Genomic DNA, 18,829 nt, shown 5'->3' on the forward strand with positions numbered 1-18,829 from the left:
CACCGTTTAGGTCTCTTTAGCAGGGCTGAGACGCTGACAAATGTGGGCAACACTCTGGCTCACATCCTACCCATCTCAGCCGGTACCCACTGGGATGCTTGGAGCCCAACTCCATCATCATTCATTGGCATCTATAGGATGCCCTCAGCCATTTCTGCTCCTTAATGCTTAGCAGGAGCGTCCCATCCCTGGAGCACCATTCCTCTCGGTTAAACATAGGGCATCCCAACCGCTTTGCTTCCTCTCCTCCACTCTGGATCAATCAAACAATTCTGTCCTCTCTACTCTCTCTCTCTCTCTCTCTCTCTCTCTCTCTCTCTCTCTCTCTCTCTCTCTCTCTCTCTCTCTCTCTCTCTCTCTCTCTATCTCTATCTCTCTCTCTCTCTTCTTCTCATACTTCCCCTTATTTTCTCAGGCTTGATCTCTTCCTGCTCTCCTTCCTTTTTTATCCTTGTGAGTATAGGTGCTTTCCTTAAGGAACTATGGAGTGTCAAGTGAGGGATGACTAAGCTGATTGAGCTCACACAGGAATGATTAATCAGCCAATTCCCCAATTTAAACACTCCACAGCTGCACAGTTTTCTGCCAGCACACATCTATACCCACAGAGCCTGAGTTTTTAAAATTTTGCACTGCCATGGATGCCTCACACACTGTATCACAATTCTTAGTGTTTCTTTGGAAAATATTCAAATATTGATGTATTTTAATAAAGCCAATTATAAGTTTTTTTCTTTTTGTTTACAGAAAGCACATTAATTGTCTTTTTTACTTAGTATGAGGACATCATGATGCTGTTATAGATACCTAACCCAAAACTGCAAAAAGCAAGCTTCAATTCCAGTCCCACTCCTCTCTCCTTCCATATCCCAAAGAAAAACAGCTTAGGCTAACTGGTAATCCAAGTAGGCCTGGAATGAGTGAAGGTGAGTGTGTGCCATTTGATGGACTGGTTGGTTATTTTTTTGTACCCAGTGCTACTGAGACTGACACTGGCTCCACAGGACCCAGTAATGGAGAGGTTGGTTCAGAAAGGTGAAATATTATATGTATGTCAATTAAAAATGTTTAAATTGTCCATGTTGTGCTTACTGCACAACTTTTAAGTTCATATAGAAAGAATCAACAGGAAAAGCTACCAAAAATTAAAAATGGAGTTAACTGAACATAAACTCTTCATAAAGGGAATGAATAAATTCTTACCGTATGTGCATGATTTGAAACCAATAAGCATTATTCTAATTTTTTGAATGCATTAAACACATGTAGTTGATTTTGTTATATTTTCTACTGGAACATAAATAAATCAATTCATAATGCATTAATTCTCCCTTTACTGAAGTCCTGCTTGGGGCCCAGACTGTGTGTAATAAATTATGGAGTTTTTTTGGCATTAAGCCTAACTATTATACAGCTGTGAAAACTCTGCTGTAAACTGGTAATAACACACTAGCTGTATTAACCATTTTTATACTTTCATGTTCTAAAAGCACTTATGGTTATCCATAATACTGATTTTCAAATAATATTGTTTTTATTTCTAGCCATTCTATGATACATTTCAAATCAATTCTAAACTCACCTTGCTGTTTTGCCACCAGTATTTTCTGCTCAGCTTTTTAGCGCTATTCTCAAATATTTCTGCTCCAGCCTTAACTTCCTCAGCTTTTTCATCCAGCTCAGATAAAACAGCATCCCTTGCCAATATTTTGTCCACATTGAATCGCATTGTGTCCACTACCTATCAGAAGGGGGTGGTGAAAAGATTTGTAAAACAAGGCTACAAAATAAGGAGACATGAAAGTAAATATGTAAATCCCAAGCAATCAATTTCAATTGCATACTTTTTAGAAAACATTTTTTAGCACACTTTTACTAGTAAATTAGGCATCTTTAAATGCTTTTTATGACACAAAGAGTGAATTTGTTCAAAATAGTATTGATTATTAGTTTAAGGCCTACATTTACTATGGCACTTTCATCACAAGACTAGGCAAATAGTAACATATTTGTATAAAACGATTAACTGATAGCTTCTGATTTTATTTTATTTTAAGGACCTCTGCTATTCGTTGTACATATCAAACAGAAACTGTGTGTGAGGCCATTTTTGATCTTAACTATGGACTCAAGAATAGATTAGAAATTTTTTGCTCTATGTTAAGCTGGATATTTTACGTTAAATGAGATGTACCTCTTAAATATCAATAAATGTATCAATACTGGGTACAATGTACAGAATTTCTATTTGTTACAACAAAGAAGCATAATTTCAATCAGAGAAAAAGTATACTGTTAATGTACATGCATTTAAGCCTTTTAGCACAATGGTTGTGCTGGCTTCTCTTGAATCCTGCATTGTGTGTTCAAATACCACACCTGGAAATTGTCTGGAGTCTGCACATTCTCTCCACGTGTCTGTAGGAATTAAATTTCTTTTATTTCCCTCACCAAACATGTGGAGGATAGACTCTTTTGTGATTCCAATTTGAACAAAGTGAGGGTGTGCATGGGTGGGTCCTGCAATAGACTACTGCCCTGTGCAAGATCACTTTCCTGTCTTGCATACACTGCTGCTAGGATTGGCTCCAACTCCATGATACTGAATTGAATTTAGTGGGTTTTCAAAACAAGATTAACTGAACAAGTAAGGTATCAATATTCTTGAAATGGTAAGGAAACGCTAAGCTAAACTTCTTTTTAATTCCTTTGTACTATGTCTACATGCTAAAGGTTTAAATTTCTAATTGAAGTACAACATATCTAACCATGTTGCTGCCTCACATGCTAAATATGCCCTTTATTTTCAAGATCCAACTATTTGTAAAATGACCTGTTGTATTGAATCAACAGCTCTCAGGGCATCTCAGTATCATTGTATTATTTATAAAACATTAATTTACAGTATGTGTTTGTAATAACTGTCTAAATGAATGGCAATATATATATAAAGAGCAATAGCCTAAATTATTCCAGAAATGTCTGTAATCATTTACACTTCTTTACTAAATTTTCTCCTTGCAACTTAATAAACAGAAAAAAATATCTTGCACAAGGTTAATAAATGCTATTTTTTTTATTTTAATACAATTCCAGCATGTTAGTGAAAATAGTATATCTTCTGGCTAAACTGAGGTAAATGTTGATTGGTCCTTAAGATGACAATGCTGCCTCTTGTCATGACTGTTTATGTCAAAAAAATTACATTCTACTCATTTAACAAAAAATGGAAGTCATCCATGTCAGTGTTAACTATTTTTAAGGTACCAGAATTATTGTATATTCACAGTTTTCCATGAAACCAGTAGTAAAGATGTGTTACAGATCTGTAGACACAATCACTATCAAAATTTTATATTTGAATTTTTCACATATTACCTCATTTACTTCTCCCTGAGTTTTCTGCAGCTTTTTACTGGAGTGGGGTTCTGGATGTCCACCATCAGGTATTTCATTTTGTCCATCAAGTTCTTCAGCTGCACCAAATGCTTCAGAAACAGGGGCTGACCTACAGAAGATTACTGTTTAACTTTAACACACTCTGTAATGTAACAGAAAATAATGTATAAGACTGCAAAATGGAATGCTCTAAATATGGGAAGTACAAAAATGATAATTGAGAACTAACACAATAAAGAACCTGAGATATGAATGCTCCATGATTCAAAAACAGCTGTGTTGACCATAGCCAACTTGAGTTGGAGTCAAAATTACTATTGGCCACCAGAACTGAATGAGTTCAGAGCTCTGTAGATGACAGCTTGTGGTATAGCCAGTCCATAGCTGGGAAATTAGTGGCCCATTTTTAAATAAATGTGTAAATAACCCGGCTTGATCTCAATGGGTGAGAGTGCTTGCACAGCCGCTGGAGGTGGCTGAGGAAACTGAGGTGAGACACCCCTGCACATGAGAGTGAAATCTGTTTCGATTGCTTCATTGGCTTTGTGCAGTGCGTGAATGAGATGCTGCACCCACTGAGGCATTTAAGGGGGAGCCGGCACATAGAAAGGGACAAAAGTAAGACCAATCGGGAGGAAAAAGAATGAAAGACAACATAGAAAGAGAAAAGGATTCTAAAAGATGGAGAGAGAAAGCAGGAGGTGGAGAAAGAAAGGGAATGTGAATGTAAGAGAGAGAAGACAGTCAGCTGAGAGGACGTCCCTCGAGGGAACGTGCGGCCGGCACTCAGGGACAGAAGGAGGCCACTATAGTCAAGCGAATAGGGAGTTGGAGTGACTGAGACATGGCTTGGTTAGAGCAACTCTGCATTAGGCCTGGAGAAAAACAGTGGGAATTGCAGGGGTATTGGAAGGCTCAGTGAGGTGTCCTGCAGGTGGAGCCATGGACCACAGGAGCACCAGCCTGGCAAAAGGAGTCAGAGTCTTGGTGTGGTGCCCCGCTAAGGCCACAGAAAGCAGCAGGAGCCCGAGCCTAAGAGAAGCATAAAAGGTTGGCTGAACTAAAATTAGGTGTCTCCTTGGCTGCAAGGACTCATTTTAGTTTTAAGGACAGCTTCCTGCATCGTGTTTTAACCTTGTTTAAATGGATTATTTATTTGGATTTTAACTACCACATCTACAAATTTTTATTGGATTATTTATTTATGGAACATTTTGAACACCACACTGTTTTGGACACTTTGGTTTTTGGATTGTTTTAATAAAAGCACTTTGGGCATCTTTGGGCAGCACAGACGGACGCTTCGGACACAGGCCTTGGAGCCGTGCTGAGCCAAAGCGTCGACGGTGCTGAACACCCCGTCATGTTCCTGAGCCGGAAACTGCTGGACCGCAAGACCAGATATGCGGCGGTGGAAAGAGAGGCTCTTGCGATTAAATGGGCGATTACACAGTTGAGGTACTACCTCTTGGGGTGGGAGTTTACACTTGTCACGGACCATGCACCTTTACAGTGGATGGCCCTGCATAAGGAGTCTAACCCTCGAGTCACGAGGTGGTTTCTTGACTTACAACCTTATAAGTTTTCGGTCATTCATCGGAAGGGTTCTCTCCACGCCAACGCCGATGCTCTCTCCCGCGTTCACGACCTCTCGGTGCAGAACGCCTGACCCAACGGGTCTGGGTTGAGGGGGGAGCCCTGTCACACATGTGTGTTTTGGAGACAACCAAAGGGCTTGAATACATGTAATTCCATGCCAGACCAGGGGGTGGCGAAGTGCACTAATTTTCCCTCTCGATCTTTTGCAGACCAGTCTAGGGAAATCCCGCCCGGCTCTGGGGCAGCCAATGACGTCCCTTCCGGTTCCGGTGCAGATGACATCACTTCCTTTTCTGGCCTTTAAAGCCACCATATTGCCTGAAGAAGTCAGTTCTGTTTTGGACTCAGTTGAATGCACATGTCTTTGCTATTTAGTTCATTTTGCAACCGTAAACAATTATACGGGTGGCTGCCCCAAACTTTCGCAATGTCTAATGGTCGTTATTGTGACAAGCCATATAAGAAAAGTTGAGGCTAATTAAATCTAAAATCTAAAATAATCTAAAATGCGATGGTTTCATAGACTAATTTTATTGAAAAGCAAAGAATGCTGTAAAGAGCAAGTTCAGACAGCAATCAGACATTCCCTGGTCAAAACATTAATCAAGCATTGGCAAGCTGAAGAAAGGGTAAAACAAACCTTGTGGTCATAAACTAGCACAGGCTTAGCTCAAATTTATTTACCTTTGATTCTTTTTCTTTTTAGATTGTTAATGAATAAAATTGATTGACAAAAATATTTCTTTTTTAATACAAAGTTTAGACTTGGCATGCCGTCTAAGCATAAAGCTCCAAATGACATGTAGTGCACATGTCATGTAGTTCACTACTCAAGAACAAATAAAGAGATAAAATTATAAGTCTTCTCTGACCTCAAGGCAGGCATGTGCCATGGAGAAAGGAGGCAAAAGGGGCACTCAAACACTTAACTGAACTGGATGAAAACATTTTTGAAAACTTTCATTTACTTAACACATCCCTCAATAATTCCATAGAGCATAAGCATTATCTATCCAATTCATGATGATTACATGCTGTATTTTAAAGCTTCAGAAAAAAATGAAAAGTGAAAGTTTCATAATTTTGAAGCAATCTTTTGCATTAATTTCTGAGCTTTCACATATAAATTCTTACTGGTTGTACTGTGAGGATGGAATTGACACAAAGAGAAAAAAGGGAGGACAGGAACCAGACAAAAAACATCATCTAAAACAGGTCATGGTCAAAACCAAAAGTAAATAAATATTCAGTAACCTAAACGCAACATGCAATCCCAAACTGCAGTCAAAACACGAAATTCTTGAGTTATCACTGGTCTACAAAAAATATTTTTTGTCTGCTACTGGGAACTCCAGAGCAGCTCTTTATTAAGTTTTTTACACCGATTCCATATATGAAATCGGAATTAAGCTATCACATCATGTTTTTGAAATACAAATCATTGACATTTTGACACTTTTGAATATCAATATAATATATCAACACGATATCTGGAGTTTGGAATATGTCCCATCAAAATTGTTTTGATTTGTTTCTTCTGAAAACAAACTAGAAGACGATACCAGAGACACGTTAAAGCATATTTATGCCAATTTACCTCAATATAAAAGTGAGGTCAGCGTGACCAAAAATGTTGGAGGCACTCGCTTTTGCGCTTGTACTGCACATCCGTCTCTCTTTGCAAGAACCAACAGTAGTCACTCATCTTGCTCGGAGTGAATTTTCCCTGATATCAGTTTTCCATCACCTTTAGATCTTGATGAAATCTTTCTCTATACTCATCTCTGACATCGCCCAGATTTGGTGGAAAAAGTCAAGATGAGAATGTAAGAAAATGCATCTTCAGTGACATTCTGGCTCCCAAAAGCTAATACACTTTCAGCAGGTTCTCCACATAAAGCATCAGTTCACGGATTTCAGGAACAACAAAAACACCTTTCTTAATTTTGGCTTCACTTTTCTCAAGACCAAACTTATTTCTTAAATGCTGAAAAGCATTGCCATTTCTGTCCATCGCCTTGACAGAAATTTCAAAGTAATGGTGAATCTAATGAACGAAATGTCCTGAAATGCAATGTTATGTTTAACGGTAAAACCTCTGCCTTCTGCACTATCATGTCTGAGTTGTGTCATTATGCTTTAGAGTCATATAAGACCTGGTAATCAGTAACAAATATTTTTTCTGCTAATTAAAAATTAATAATAAAAAAAAATTAATAATGACAAGGTAAACAACTTACAGCTGTTAGTAATGTGTGGCGAAATCATTTATCTCAATGGTATCCCTAATGGAATTACCAGTATTTATCAAAATGGTTATCCGCCTTTACTGTCCAGTCACCCTTGTTGTCCAAGACCTGGAACATCATAACTAAAAAACAGGACATGCTGGACGGAAACTGTTTTCAGATTTGGAGTCAGCAAGTGATAACCTGTTAACGTAAAGGTAGCAAAATGCTTGTTGACCACTGTTATCAATCACAACCCATACTTCTAAATGCTACAAAAGCTTTTGTTTGTTATCCAGAATTTTGTGTGATTAACTTTTGTGTGATTAACTACTGTGTGTTGCTGGTTAAATTACCATTGAACTGCTGGCATAACCCACCATGACTTCTGGTAACCACGGCACAAAATGATGAAGATGAAGCCTATTCAAAATGGTGTTGCAGCAATTACATTTAATAATAGACATAAAATATAACTGTCTATAGTGGAAAAATAATTCTTGACAATTGTTTTTTTGTGTATGTATTGTTTCTTTTGAAAGTAAATTAACCTTCATTTCACAATAGCTGTGGATATTCCACATAAAGCACATTTATTTTGCATTAACTTTTGTAAATACTGATGCAACTCTGACCTGTGAGGAATATGCAGTAAGAATTTATCTGGTGGCAAACCCATGTGTACTGAAGCAGCATAAAATGAGTTGTGCTAAGCTGCCCAGTAGGCTAAAATAGAAAAGAAAAAGAAGACAGCTAGTATGGTGAGGAGAGTTCATGAAGACAGTAATTGGCCTGGGGAATTTAAGTACTTCACAGGATGTCTCACAAGGCAGAAAATGGAAGTGAGTGAGTCTGGGTCTTCATGAGAAAAGAGCTAATAAACTATCCTTCCAAGGGTTATTAACTGTTGTGTCTGAGCGTCAGACCCACACTTTGGGTTGTTTCAATATATTGAATTTGTTAAGGAGAGGTATTGTGGACAATCATCATCATTTTGGGGTCTGCAGGCATTATAATAAAAGCAAGCAGCAGTCTGCTTTGCTTATAAGCTCATGCTCAGACAGACTGCCATGGCCTGTAAATGAACCGTCTGGAAACAGAACAGTACTGTGAAATCCCATGAAGAGGAATGCTGTGTTTGGCACTGCGAAAATGTTTTTTAATTTTGTTTTAATTATGTGTACTTTGCATAATTTCTTTTTGATGTTATCTGTGCACATTTGTTCATTATAATCTTAGCTTAGAATAACCAGACAGCAAATATCTGAAATGTTAGACAGGAGTAACTCTTTTCCCAAGGGAACTGAAGATACAACAGACAGCATCCTTGACCAGATAAACTGTTTCTACAAATACTTTTGTGATCGAAGCATTTAGACAGAGCTGTCCATCACCAGAGTAGCTAGCCAATTACAGTTAGGTCCGTAAGTATTTAGACAGTGACACAATTTTCATAATTTTGGCTCTATATGCCTCCACGATGAATTTGAAATGAAGAAATAATTACATGACTGAAGTGTAGATTTTCAGCATTAATTTAAAGGATTTAACAGAAAGTTGGTATGAGCCATTTTTGATAGCCATTTTTGTACATGGTCCCCCCATTTTCAGGGGCTCAAAGGATAATTCACTGACAAGCTGTTCCATTGCCAGATGTGAGCAGTTCCCTCCTTATTTCATTAACTATTAAGCAGATTGAAAGTCTATAGTTGATTCCAAGTGTGGAATTTGCATTTGGAAAATGTCGCTATTAACTCTCAACATGAGGCCCAAAGAACTGTCCATGTAAATAAAAACAGGCTATCATTAGGCTGAAAAAACATAAACAAACCCATCCAAGAGATAGCATGAACAACAAGAGTTCTAATCAACCACCTGATACATTCTTAAAGAGGAGAAACATATCGGTGAGCTCAACAATACTCGATGGCCTAGACAAACATGGAAGACAACTGTGCTGGATAATTGCAGAATTATTTCCTTGGTGAAGAAAAGCCCATTCATGACATTTAGCCAAACTAAGAACACTCTCCGGGAGGTAGGCCTATCATTGCCAAAGTATACAATCAAGAGAAGATTTCACAAAAGTAAATACGTAGGGTTTACCACAAGGTGCAAACCATTGGTAATCATCAAGCATAGGAAAGACAGATTAGACTTTGCCAGAAAATATTTAAAAAACAAACAGTCCAGTTTTGAAAACAGTTTTTTTTGGAGAAATGAAATTAAGATCAATATGTACCAGAATGATGGACAGATAAAAAAGTATGGAGAAGAGAAGGAACAGCTTATGATCTGTAGCATACCACATAATCTGTGAAACATGGTGGAGGCAGTGTTATGGCATGGGCATGCCTGACTGCCAGTGGAAGTGAGTCACTGGTATTTATTGATGATATGACTACTGACAAAAGTTGCTGGATGAATTCTGTGTATAGAGCTATACAGTCTGCTCAGATTTAGCCAAATGCTGCAAAAGTGATAGAATAACGCTTAACATTAAAGATGGACAATGAGCCAAAACATGCTGTGACAGTAAACCAAGTGCTTTTCAATGCAAGGCAGTATAATATTCTTCAATGACCAAGTCAATCAATTGACCTCAACCCAAATGAACATGCATTTCACTCGCTGAAGATAAAACTGAAGGCAGAAAGTTCCACAAACAAGCAACACCTGGAGACAGTAGCAGTAAGGGCCTTGCAAAGCATCAGTAGGTAAGAAACACAGCACTTGGAGAAAACCATGTGTTTCACACTTCAGGCAATCACTGAATTTTCAACCAAGTATTGAAAATGATAATTATATCCATGATTATGTTAGTTCATCCAGATAGTTTTGTGACCTTGAAAATGCAGGGACCGTGTATGAAAATAGCTATCTTTTCTAAATGGCTCATATAATTTTTTTTGTTAAATTCTTTAAATTAAAACTGCAAGTCTACACTTCAAACATATCTTGATTTCTTCATTTTATATTCATTGTGGTGGCAAAAAGAAGTGCCAAAATTATGAAAATTGTATCACTGTTCAAATACTTATGGAGCTAACTGTATTTATGTGTAACATCATGAGGTTCAAAACTCCACATGGTCTTTGGACATAAAAATGGACTATCTGAGAGAGACGACACACAAAAGAGACATCATTGAGGAAGAGAGACCCTATTCCAGCTTCTAAAAGCTGTCCAGCAGTACAATTTCTCCTTTGACATAGCTTTTAGCTTTATCTTGATGGAAAGTATTGTTTAAGATACTTTTACTTTTCATTAAGGGTGTCTTTTTATTAGTGCTTTACATCCAATCTTGGTTATTATTGAATTATTTCATTCATTTAGTTTATATAGTATTATTCTGTTTGAATAAATGCTTCACTTTTAAAGTGTTATGTTTGTCTGGACATCTTCAGTGATTAAAGCAATAATGCAGACAGAGGGCAGCTACAATGGGAAGATGTAATTTGTTTTCTTTTTTTTAATTAAAGATCATTAATTATTAATTACATGACTATGACTATATGAATCCTTTTGTGTTAGACCACCTGGACCCACTTCAGTTTGCTTACCAGACAAAGATTGGAGTGAAAAATGTAATTATCTATTGGCCTCACAAAGCTTATTCTCACCTGGACAAAACTGGCAGCATTGTGAGGATTATTTTTTTTTTATTTCTCCAGTCCCTTCAGTGCCATCAAAACATCCTTCTTAAGGGCTAAATTCAGAGATTGCAGCAGGATGTGCTTATAATGTCCTGGACAATGGACTGTCTGTAGGATAGACAGCTGATGGCGAGACTTAAGGACTGTGTTTCTGGTACGGACATGAGCCACACTGGAGCACCACAAGGAACAATCCTATCTCCTTTTCTCTTCACTTTGTACACCACAAACTATAAATATAACACCAGGTCATGTCACTTGCAGAAATTCTCAGATGATTTAACACTTATAGAGTGTATTAATAAAGGAGATTAGACAAAGAATAGGAGTCAGGTGGAAAGGTTTGTTTCCTGGTACAAAGAGAATTGTTGGCATCTAACATCATCAAAAACAAGGAACTGGTTATTGATTTTTGCTGCACCAAGGAGCCTCTATATGTCTGGTCACTATTCAAGGAGTGGATGTAGAGGTGGTCCACTCCTACAAGTACTTGGGAGTCTGTATTAATGATAGGTTGGACTGGTCTTGGAAAACAGAGGAACTGTATAAGAAAGGGCAAAGCAGACTCTTTTTCCTTAAGAGACTGTGTTCCTTTCCTGTGGGAAGTGACATTCTTCACATCTTCTATAGCTCTGTGATTATGAGGGCTGGTAACATCACTTCAGGAAAGGCTCACCGAATCAACAAGTTAATTAAAAGGGCAAGAACAAGTATAGGACACATCTGGACACCCGGGAGGTAGTAGCAAAGGAGAGAATTAAAACAAAACTAGGTCCCATTATGAATAATGCTGCACATCCTGTATCTGACACACTAACACTGAGTACTTTCAGCCAACAATTTATTTAGCAGAATTATGTCAAGAAACACTGCTAGGGCTCCTTTGCACCAACAGCAATATATCTGCAAAATGCCTTACTGTGACTATCACAACTAAGTCAGAACTTTTGTTTCTTTACAGTCATTCCGGTGTGTGTTCATATTTGTTTATCTACCTAATTATGTATTTATATACTTACATAGCTTCTGTAAAAAGACAAATTTCCCCCTGGAGACAAACTTTTATTTATCTATCTATCTAAACAGAGTTAGCGGGCTGATGAAGCAGAATGATAGGTGTAATATATCATTCATTAGTTTGTGGATATCAACCTCACTGTGTCTAGGTTATTCTTGGGGATCAAGATATGTCAACCTTTAGGTCTAAATTATATCTGAGGACACCTGTATTGTTCATGCTAAAGTTAGTAAGTCCCTATGTGGAGTACTGAAGAGCGACAGGCTGTGCAAGTATCACTAATACTCAGCGATTAAGTGCATAGGGTCTGATCAGTTTAGGGAGTGGGATTAGGCCAATCCGTAATGAACTTAGTTAGTTCTGCTAACCCCACAACAGTACAGAAGGTGAATGTTGGAGGAAATCAAAGATACGATTGTATTATGTTTGTTTGTGCAGAGGATATCAAAAAGTTTAATGAAGTATAAATTCATTAAAAAAGAATTTGTGTTTATAATGACAAATTTCAGTATGGCGCATTCATTGTTACTGCAATAATAAGTGTGATAAATAGCGAACATGTGCTGGCGTCCCAGCTGGGATGGGATTTTGTTCCTTCACTGGACGAGAGGCCAACCCTACATTGGCACAAGAAACAGGACGAAGATCATCCTGCCTAAGCCAGAAGACAGGCAGAAGATGCCAGTGTGGCAAAGGATACACAGGCATCCTGTTAGGGTTGGACTAAGGAATAATACCTGGCCAGGAGGCCAGTGTAGTGGAAGGAGAGGGGGATATAACCTGGCAGGATTGCATGTTCCCACAACATGCTACATGGCAACCTTCCTGGGTGGCGATACCTGTATGGACACCTGCAAGACATGCTGAGAACTGTTGTCCTGTAGGACAGCCATGTCAGGTTCTAGGGGGTGCTGCCAGGGTGTGCTGCAGGAATTCATGATTCCAAAGTTTTGGGACTCCTGATTAACCTGGAAGTACTTCTGTTGGGCTATGCCCTAGCAATGGAAGTAGTCCCAGGTCCATGATAAAAGAGACAATTCAACCTCATCGTGGTGAGCCAGAGTCAGGTGGAAGTGTACAAAAGTTTCCCTGGAGGAGTGAAATAAGAGAAGAATAATTAAAGAGAATATTTATATTTAGTTTATGTCACTGTTGGTACCTTTTTTATGAGGTATTTTGAAGAATAAACCTTTTATTGTCTGGAACTTGGGTCTGTGAAATTGTGTCTGGGTTTGGGGTGTTGCATCGCCCCCTGAAGGTCATAAAGTAAATTTTAAAGTAAAGCTTCATTTTGGGAGTTGCCATGCCTCCATTTCAACAAAATTATCACCTCCCTCCTACAGATTTTTCCCTTGCAGCTAGTCCTTCTACAAGCCTTCCTCCAACACACTGTTTTAAGTTATGTAAAATTATGTAGAATGTATAAACATCAGGAATGTATAAAATCAGATACCTGCAGATAGTTTGAAAGGGGCTTGCCTTTGCTTCGTTCATGTCTTGTTAACACCTGTTTCACATATTCAATTATTTTATCCATCAATTTATCACTAGTAAACTTCAATAAAATGCATATAATGCATTATTAACCAGTATCCCCATAGATTGGAAGGATGCCATTGTTGTTTGATCTTGTTAAGTTAGAGAATGGTTATTTTTTGATGTGATGGTCACTTGCATTTGAGGTCTTAAATTCTAGTGCCTCCCTGCCCTACGACTGTGTTGATTGAGCTCTCTGAAACAACAGTGTTTCTGAAGATGGTGGTACTTTACATTGGATAACAGTTGTTTCAATGCAGATTTGACATGTCAGCTGAGCATTTTGGAATGATGACAATACAAAGATGTTTTCAGTCCATTCGCCATTGAAATGATTATTCAATTTTCTCACTAAGATTTTTTGACCGTGACATTTTTGCTGAGTAACTTGTTTTGATTAGCTAAATAAAATGTGATTTTTTAAGGATTTATCTTGTTCAACTAGAAAATAATAGCACCAGAATTAATTCATTGCAATATATGCTTGATTATTCTTTATTTTGCAGAGATATAAATTTGCCAGGTTTGAATTGACTTAACAAGTATGTGATGTGAATGAGCTGGTGATTGAATGAAAGTGTCCAAGACTGAATGAGAGAGTTTGTCTGTTGAAGTGAATGAGGTATTTGTGTGTTGTATGTATGACACCTGGGGTATATACAATGTGTGTCTCAGCACAACCCAGCCCAAAAAGTACTTGATCTGTGAGAATTTGGCCCCAGGTCAAATCAATTTGATGACAACCACTATAGAAACTGAGAAACTATGAAAATTTAAAAAAAAATTGCATTAATGGTGTGTGTACAAAATTAACAAGGGTAGGAGTAAACCAGCTAGAAAACTGTTGATTTATTTTACTGTTGGTTTTCACATATGGATGAACTGGGGCTACCAGAAATACTTTTGAACAAATTTTCTGGTTTTGCTGACTTCTGAGTAACCTGACAAATGGCATCATTAAACTAAAACAAGACCTCCGTAAAGACAGAGATTGTAAAAAATGAGGAAACAATCTGGATTTTCACTTGGAGGGAGGATAGTATTTTGAGCACTCAACACTAATTTTAAATAAGATTCCTGATTTTGGATCACTTTCTAACACATTAATCTCCGACTATAAAAAATTATTTATACTTTAAATGTGACTATAGGAGTATATCTTCATTTAATGCATTGTTATTTATCATGCTGTGGTGATGTGTTGTATGTTAGTCAGACATGGAAATAAAAATTTCACTAAATTCTGTACACCTGACAATACTGTTACTATTAACACTCTTCCTTCCCCAGCATTCCAGCTCATAAGTTTACCAATTAAATTTTATATTATACTAATATAACCAATAGTATCCAATAATAACTTGCAGTATGGAAGAGGAAATGAAATGTATTTGTAATTAATTAATACATTAGGCATCTTCCATGGAATGTTAAGGCGCTCCAAGAAACCAAACCAATTGCCCCCCGGTTCTTCTGATATGGATTTATACAGATAATTGTTATTTGTTAAATTACAACATGCAAACGATAAGTACATCTTGACAACCAGAAATGATTTGCCAATTTCTGATACAGATTTAACTTTCACATTAAAATGTGGTAAGTTTCCTCTGAAAACTGCATTTTCTATGACTATTAACAAACACCAAGTATAAATATTAGATAAAATGGGTATTTTTTTTACAGTTAGTGCCTGTGTTGGGAAATCAGCAACTATATGTAGCTTTCTCAGAAATCAGATGGGTATCTGACAAGAAAAGTGATGTTTCAGATGCCGTTTAGCAAAGAACATTAATTCCAAAGTGCTAGAAGGTGCTTATTTGAAATGTTGTCTATTGTGAAGTATCTGAAATTTGAGAGTAACAAATTTGAAACATTTGACACAGACTATTTATGAAAAAAAAAAGTTAAAATGGCTTTCACAAATGTATCACAAGTGCCTCCCAAAAAGGGCTCATTGGGTATCATGCAGAAGGGGGTGTACATCCCTGTTCTGGGCTCTGAGTTAAATATTAAATTAACAAACAGTTCTTTTTAAAAATCACACTTTATTCTTGTAAAAGTATAAACTTAGGGAAAACACTTTTAATGACTTTTATTGGCATTGGATATGACAGCTGCATGTTAAGGCAGTTGACATGCAGCTGATTCTACAACTCTGACTATTATTTGAAGCAATTAAGTTTTCTCTGAAACAACATTTTACAGTGCTTTTTGTAACTATTTTATTATGATTGGCTGTTCAGTAACAATGAACATCAAGACTAAAGTGTTATCCATTTACAGTAAACCAATCAACACTAGAATTTTCCCCCAACTATCAACAATATTGCCCCAACTATCACATTACAGGTTGGAAGCTTACACAGGGGAACCCTATACCTTTTTCAAGTTAAAGCTAATGGTAAGTACATAGTCATTAAACAAGCTAGAGTTCGGGAACTATAAAAAGCCAACCAAAGTTGATCTTCAATGTGCAAATTCCATAATAACAGTTGAATTAAAAAAAGAAAAATAAATAACAAACATAAAAGTTATAAAATAACCATAGCAAAATCTCCTTATTGATTTAAATTTCTTTGCCTAAAATACTATTAAGATTTTGCACATTTTTTTTTTTCTTTTGGTTTTGTCTTGGACATTGGCGTCTCTGTGCCACCATCTTTAAATAGTTGCAGTAGAAGTAATGTCACAAGCCATGCCTCTCGTGAAATCTTGCAAGAAGAATGAAAATACAAAATAGAGCCAGTAAGCATTTACCTGACTCAACTCTTGCATTTTTAACATATTCTTGAGGGAGTCTTTCAAGCCAAGTCTCAGAATCACTTTGTACAGTAAGCCAGGGGAAACCCCCAAAAGCTAAAATCAAACTTAAAGGAAAATGAATTCAAGTAAAAATACAGCATAATCAGAAATATCAGAAAAGAATTGGAGTAATGGTTCAAGTCAGAACAGAAAAACTTTTACTTTTAACATAACAAATTATCAGTAGGCTAAATGTGAATGACTTTCACTGGCATTAAGGAGACAATTAAAGAAGTAACAGTAAAATGCCAACAATATAGAGAGCAGAGATCTAGTTAGTGAACATTGCATATTAAAAAATAAGCAGCATTTACAATAAGGGAAGATAGGAAAATCATGTCTTCAGCAGCAGTGTGTTCTTAATGTTGCAATTATGAGGTTAACTCATAATTACAAAATGTATAGTATGAAACTTTACATCTGTATGATAGCATTTGTCAGAGCCTGCACATTTGTAGTGCTTTCTTTGCATTATTATTACATTGTAACAGTTTGTTGACAAGACATTAGCTTTGTTTTGATATTGTCTATTTTTCATTTTGTGATGCACTTATGTCACTTGCATTTTGGTAGCCATGTACACTACAAAACCATGGTGTAATCAATGCCTTTGGTGACTTAGATTTGTAACTTTTCTGAGCTTTAAAATAAAAGTGGATCACTTCTTGATTCATTTCTAAAATAAATATATTTTTAACTATATCTACATTCTGATCATGATTGCCCATTGCTCATTACCCGTTGTAGTATAAAATATTCTTCACCAAAATGTGCTTATTTTGTCATTTTCATTTAACTTGCACAAATTGTTTTTTCTTTGATACACATTATTTATTCTTAAAATATAGATGTGTGTGTTAAATACATGTATCAGAACACAAAAATGAGTGATCAAGAGGTTAAGAAACTTTCTAGGAAAATACCTTCACTGTATTCAATAATGAATAGTTTCAAGCACAAGTAAGTGCACTAACAGCCATGGTTCAGTAAGTCCTATTTGAACTGGATGAAAGAATATAATCAGGAAGAGCAGCGCCTACAGTATAACTGAACTGGAGATTTCTCTTTTAGAACAGTATATGCATAGTCTTGTTGGGCGAATTGTTTTTTTAAGTCAGTAATACTTGTAATGCAACTTAATTTTTATTTTAAAATAGCAGGCTTTGCTTCATTATTATCAGGTAAACTCATGGAGCTGGGTACTGCTTTAAGGAATAATGAGCACACTTGCTGCAAGAATTCTACTTTTTCTTTTTTTTTGCACAAATATAAAGTTACCTTTGATGATCCTAAAGGAAAGGCAGCTGCTACCAGTTTTTCACTTACATTACAAACACACAAAAGAATATGATTATTAAAGACCGTATAGTAACCTTCAGAACAATGTCAGCTGATATCACTTATTTTAGCTTGTAGGACTGGATTATCTGAAGAATTCAGCCATAATAAACAAGAAACATAGAGGATGTTACAACTTTACAATTTAAGCTGGAAAGCCATCTATTGGAAAGAAAGCATAGTTAAACCAGTAACTCTAATTGAAACTGTTAATTGTACTTTCATTTTTGGAAAATTACTTACCAGATTGTATGAAACCTAATTGTGGAAAAAAACAATAACAGTTTATACATTCTTACTTTTATTTTTGATTCTTCTGTGGACTAGTCAGACTATTCCATGATTTAAATAATAAGGCGAAGATACGAACCATTGATAAGGACCCTATTGGGTGAGGCCAGTGCTGGTGCCAGGTTATTTTACGTACTAGTAAAATTATTAGTGTGCCAAATGACTGTTCAAAAGCTAATGTGTGCAGGTTTCGACTTTGGGAACACTTAATGCTTCTTTTCCCAGCAATCCCCATTTCTTAATTAGCCTTTCCTTGTGCAAGACATACAGTTAGGTCCATAAATATTTGGACAGAGACAACTTTTTTCTAATTTTGGTTCTGTACATTACCACAATGAATTTTAAATGAAACAACTCAGATGCAGTTGAAGTGCAGACTTTCAGCTTTAATTCAGTGGGGTGAACAAAACGATTGCATAAAAATGTGAGGCAACTGAAGCATTTTTTTAACACAGTCCCTTCATTTCAGGGCCTCAGAAGTAATTGGACAATTGACTCAAAGGCTATTTCATGGGCAGGTGTGGGCAAGTCCGTCGTTATGTCATTATCAATTAAGCAGATAAAAGGACTGGAGTTGATTTGAGGTGTGGTGCTTTCATGTGAACAGACAACATGCGGTCAAAGGAGCTCTCCATGCAGGCAAAAGAAGCCATCCTTAAGCTGCGAAAACAAAAAAAACCCATCCGAGAAATTGCTACAATATTACGAGTGGCAAAATCTAAAGTTTGGTACATCCTGAGAAAGAAAGCAAGCACTGGTGAACTCACCAATGCAAAAAGACCTGGACATCCACGGAAGGCAACAGTGGTGGATGATTGCAGAATCATTTCCATGGTGAAGAGAAACCCCTTCACAACAGCCAACCAAGTGAACAACACTCTTCAGGGGGTAGGACTATCGATATCCAAGTCTACCATAAAGAGAAGACTGCATGAAAGTAAATACAGAGGGTGCACTGC

General features: G+C 36.8%; 1 protein-coding gene across 2 annotated transcripts in view; it reads right to left on the reverse strand.

Moving 5' to 3' along the window:
- Nucleotides 1-18,829, reverse strand: part of LOC114657198 (vesicle-associated membrane protein 2-like) — a 60,413-nt gene that overhangs the window by 13,413 nt on the left and 28,171 nt on the right. For both annotated transcript variants that reach the window (XM_051931751.1, XM_028808937.2), the window contains exons 2-3: nucleotides 3,379-3,508; nucleotides 1,583-1,741 (exon numbers count right to left, since the gene is read on the reverse strand). In XM_051931751.1, the coding sequence (XP_051787711.1) occupies nucleotides 1,583-1,741; nucleotides 3,379-3,508 (289 nt within the window). The remainder of the gene's footprint in view (nucleotides 1-1,582; nucleotides 1,742-3,378; nucleotides 3,509-18,829) is intronic.

Source organism: Erpetoichthys calabaricus, chromosome 9 (genome assembly GCF_900747795.2).
Source record: "Erpetoichthys calabaricus chromosome 9, fErpCal1.3, whole genome shotgun sequence".
Classification (NCBI taxonomy): Eukaryota; Metazoa; Chordata; class Cladistia; order Polypteriformes; family Polypteridae; genus Erpetoichthys; species Erpetoichthys calabaricus.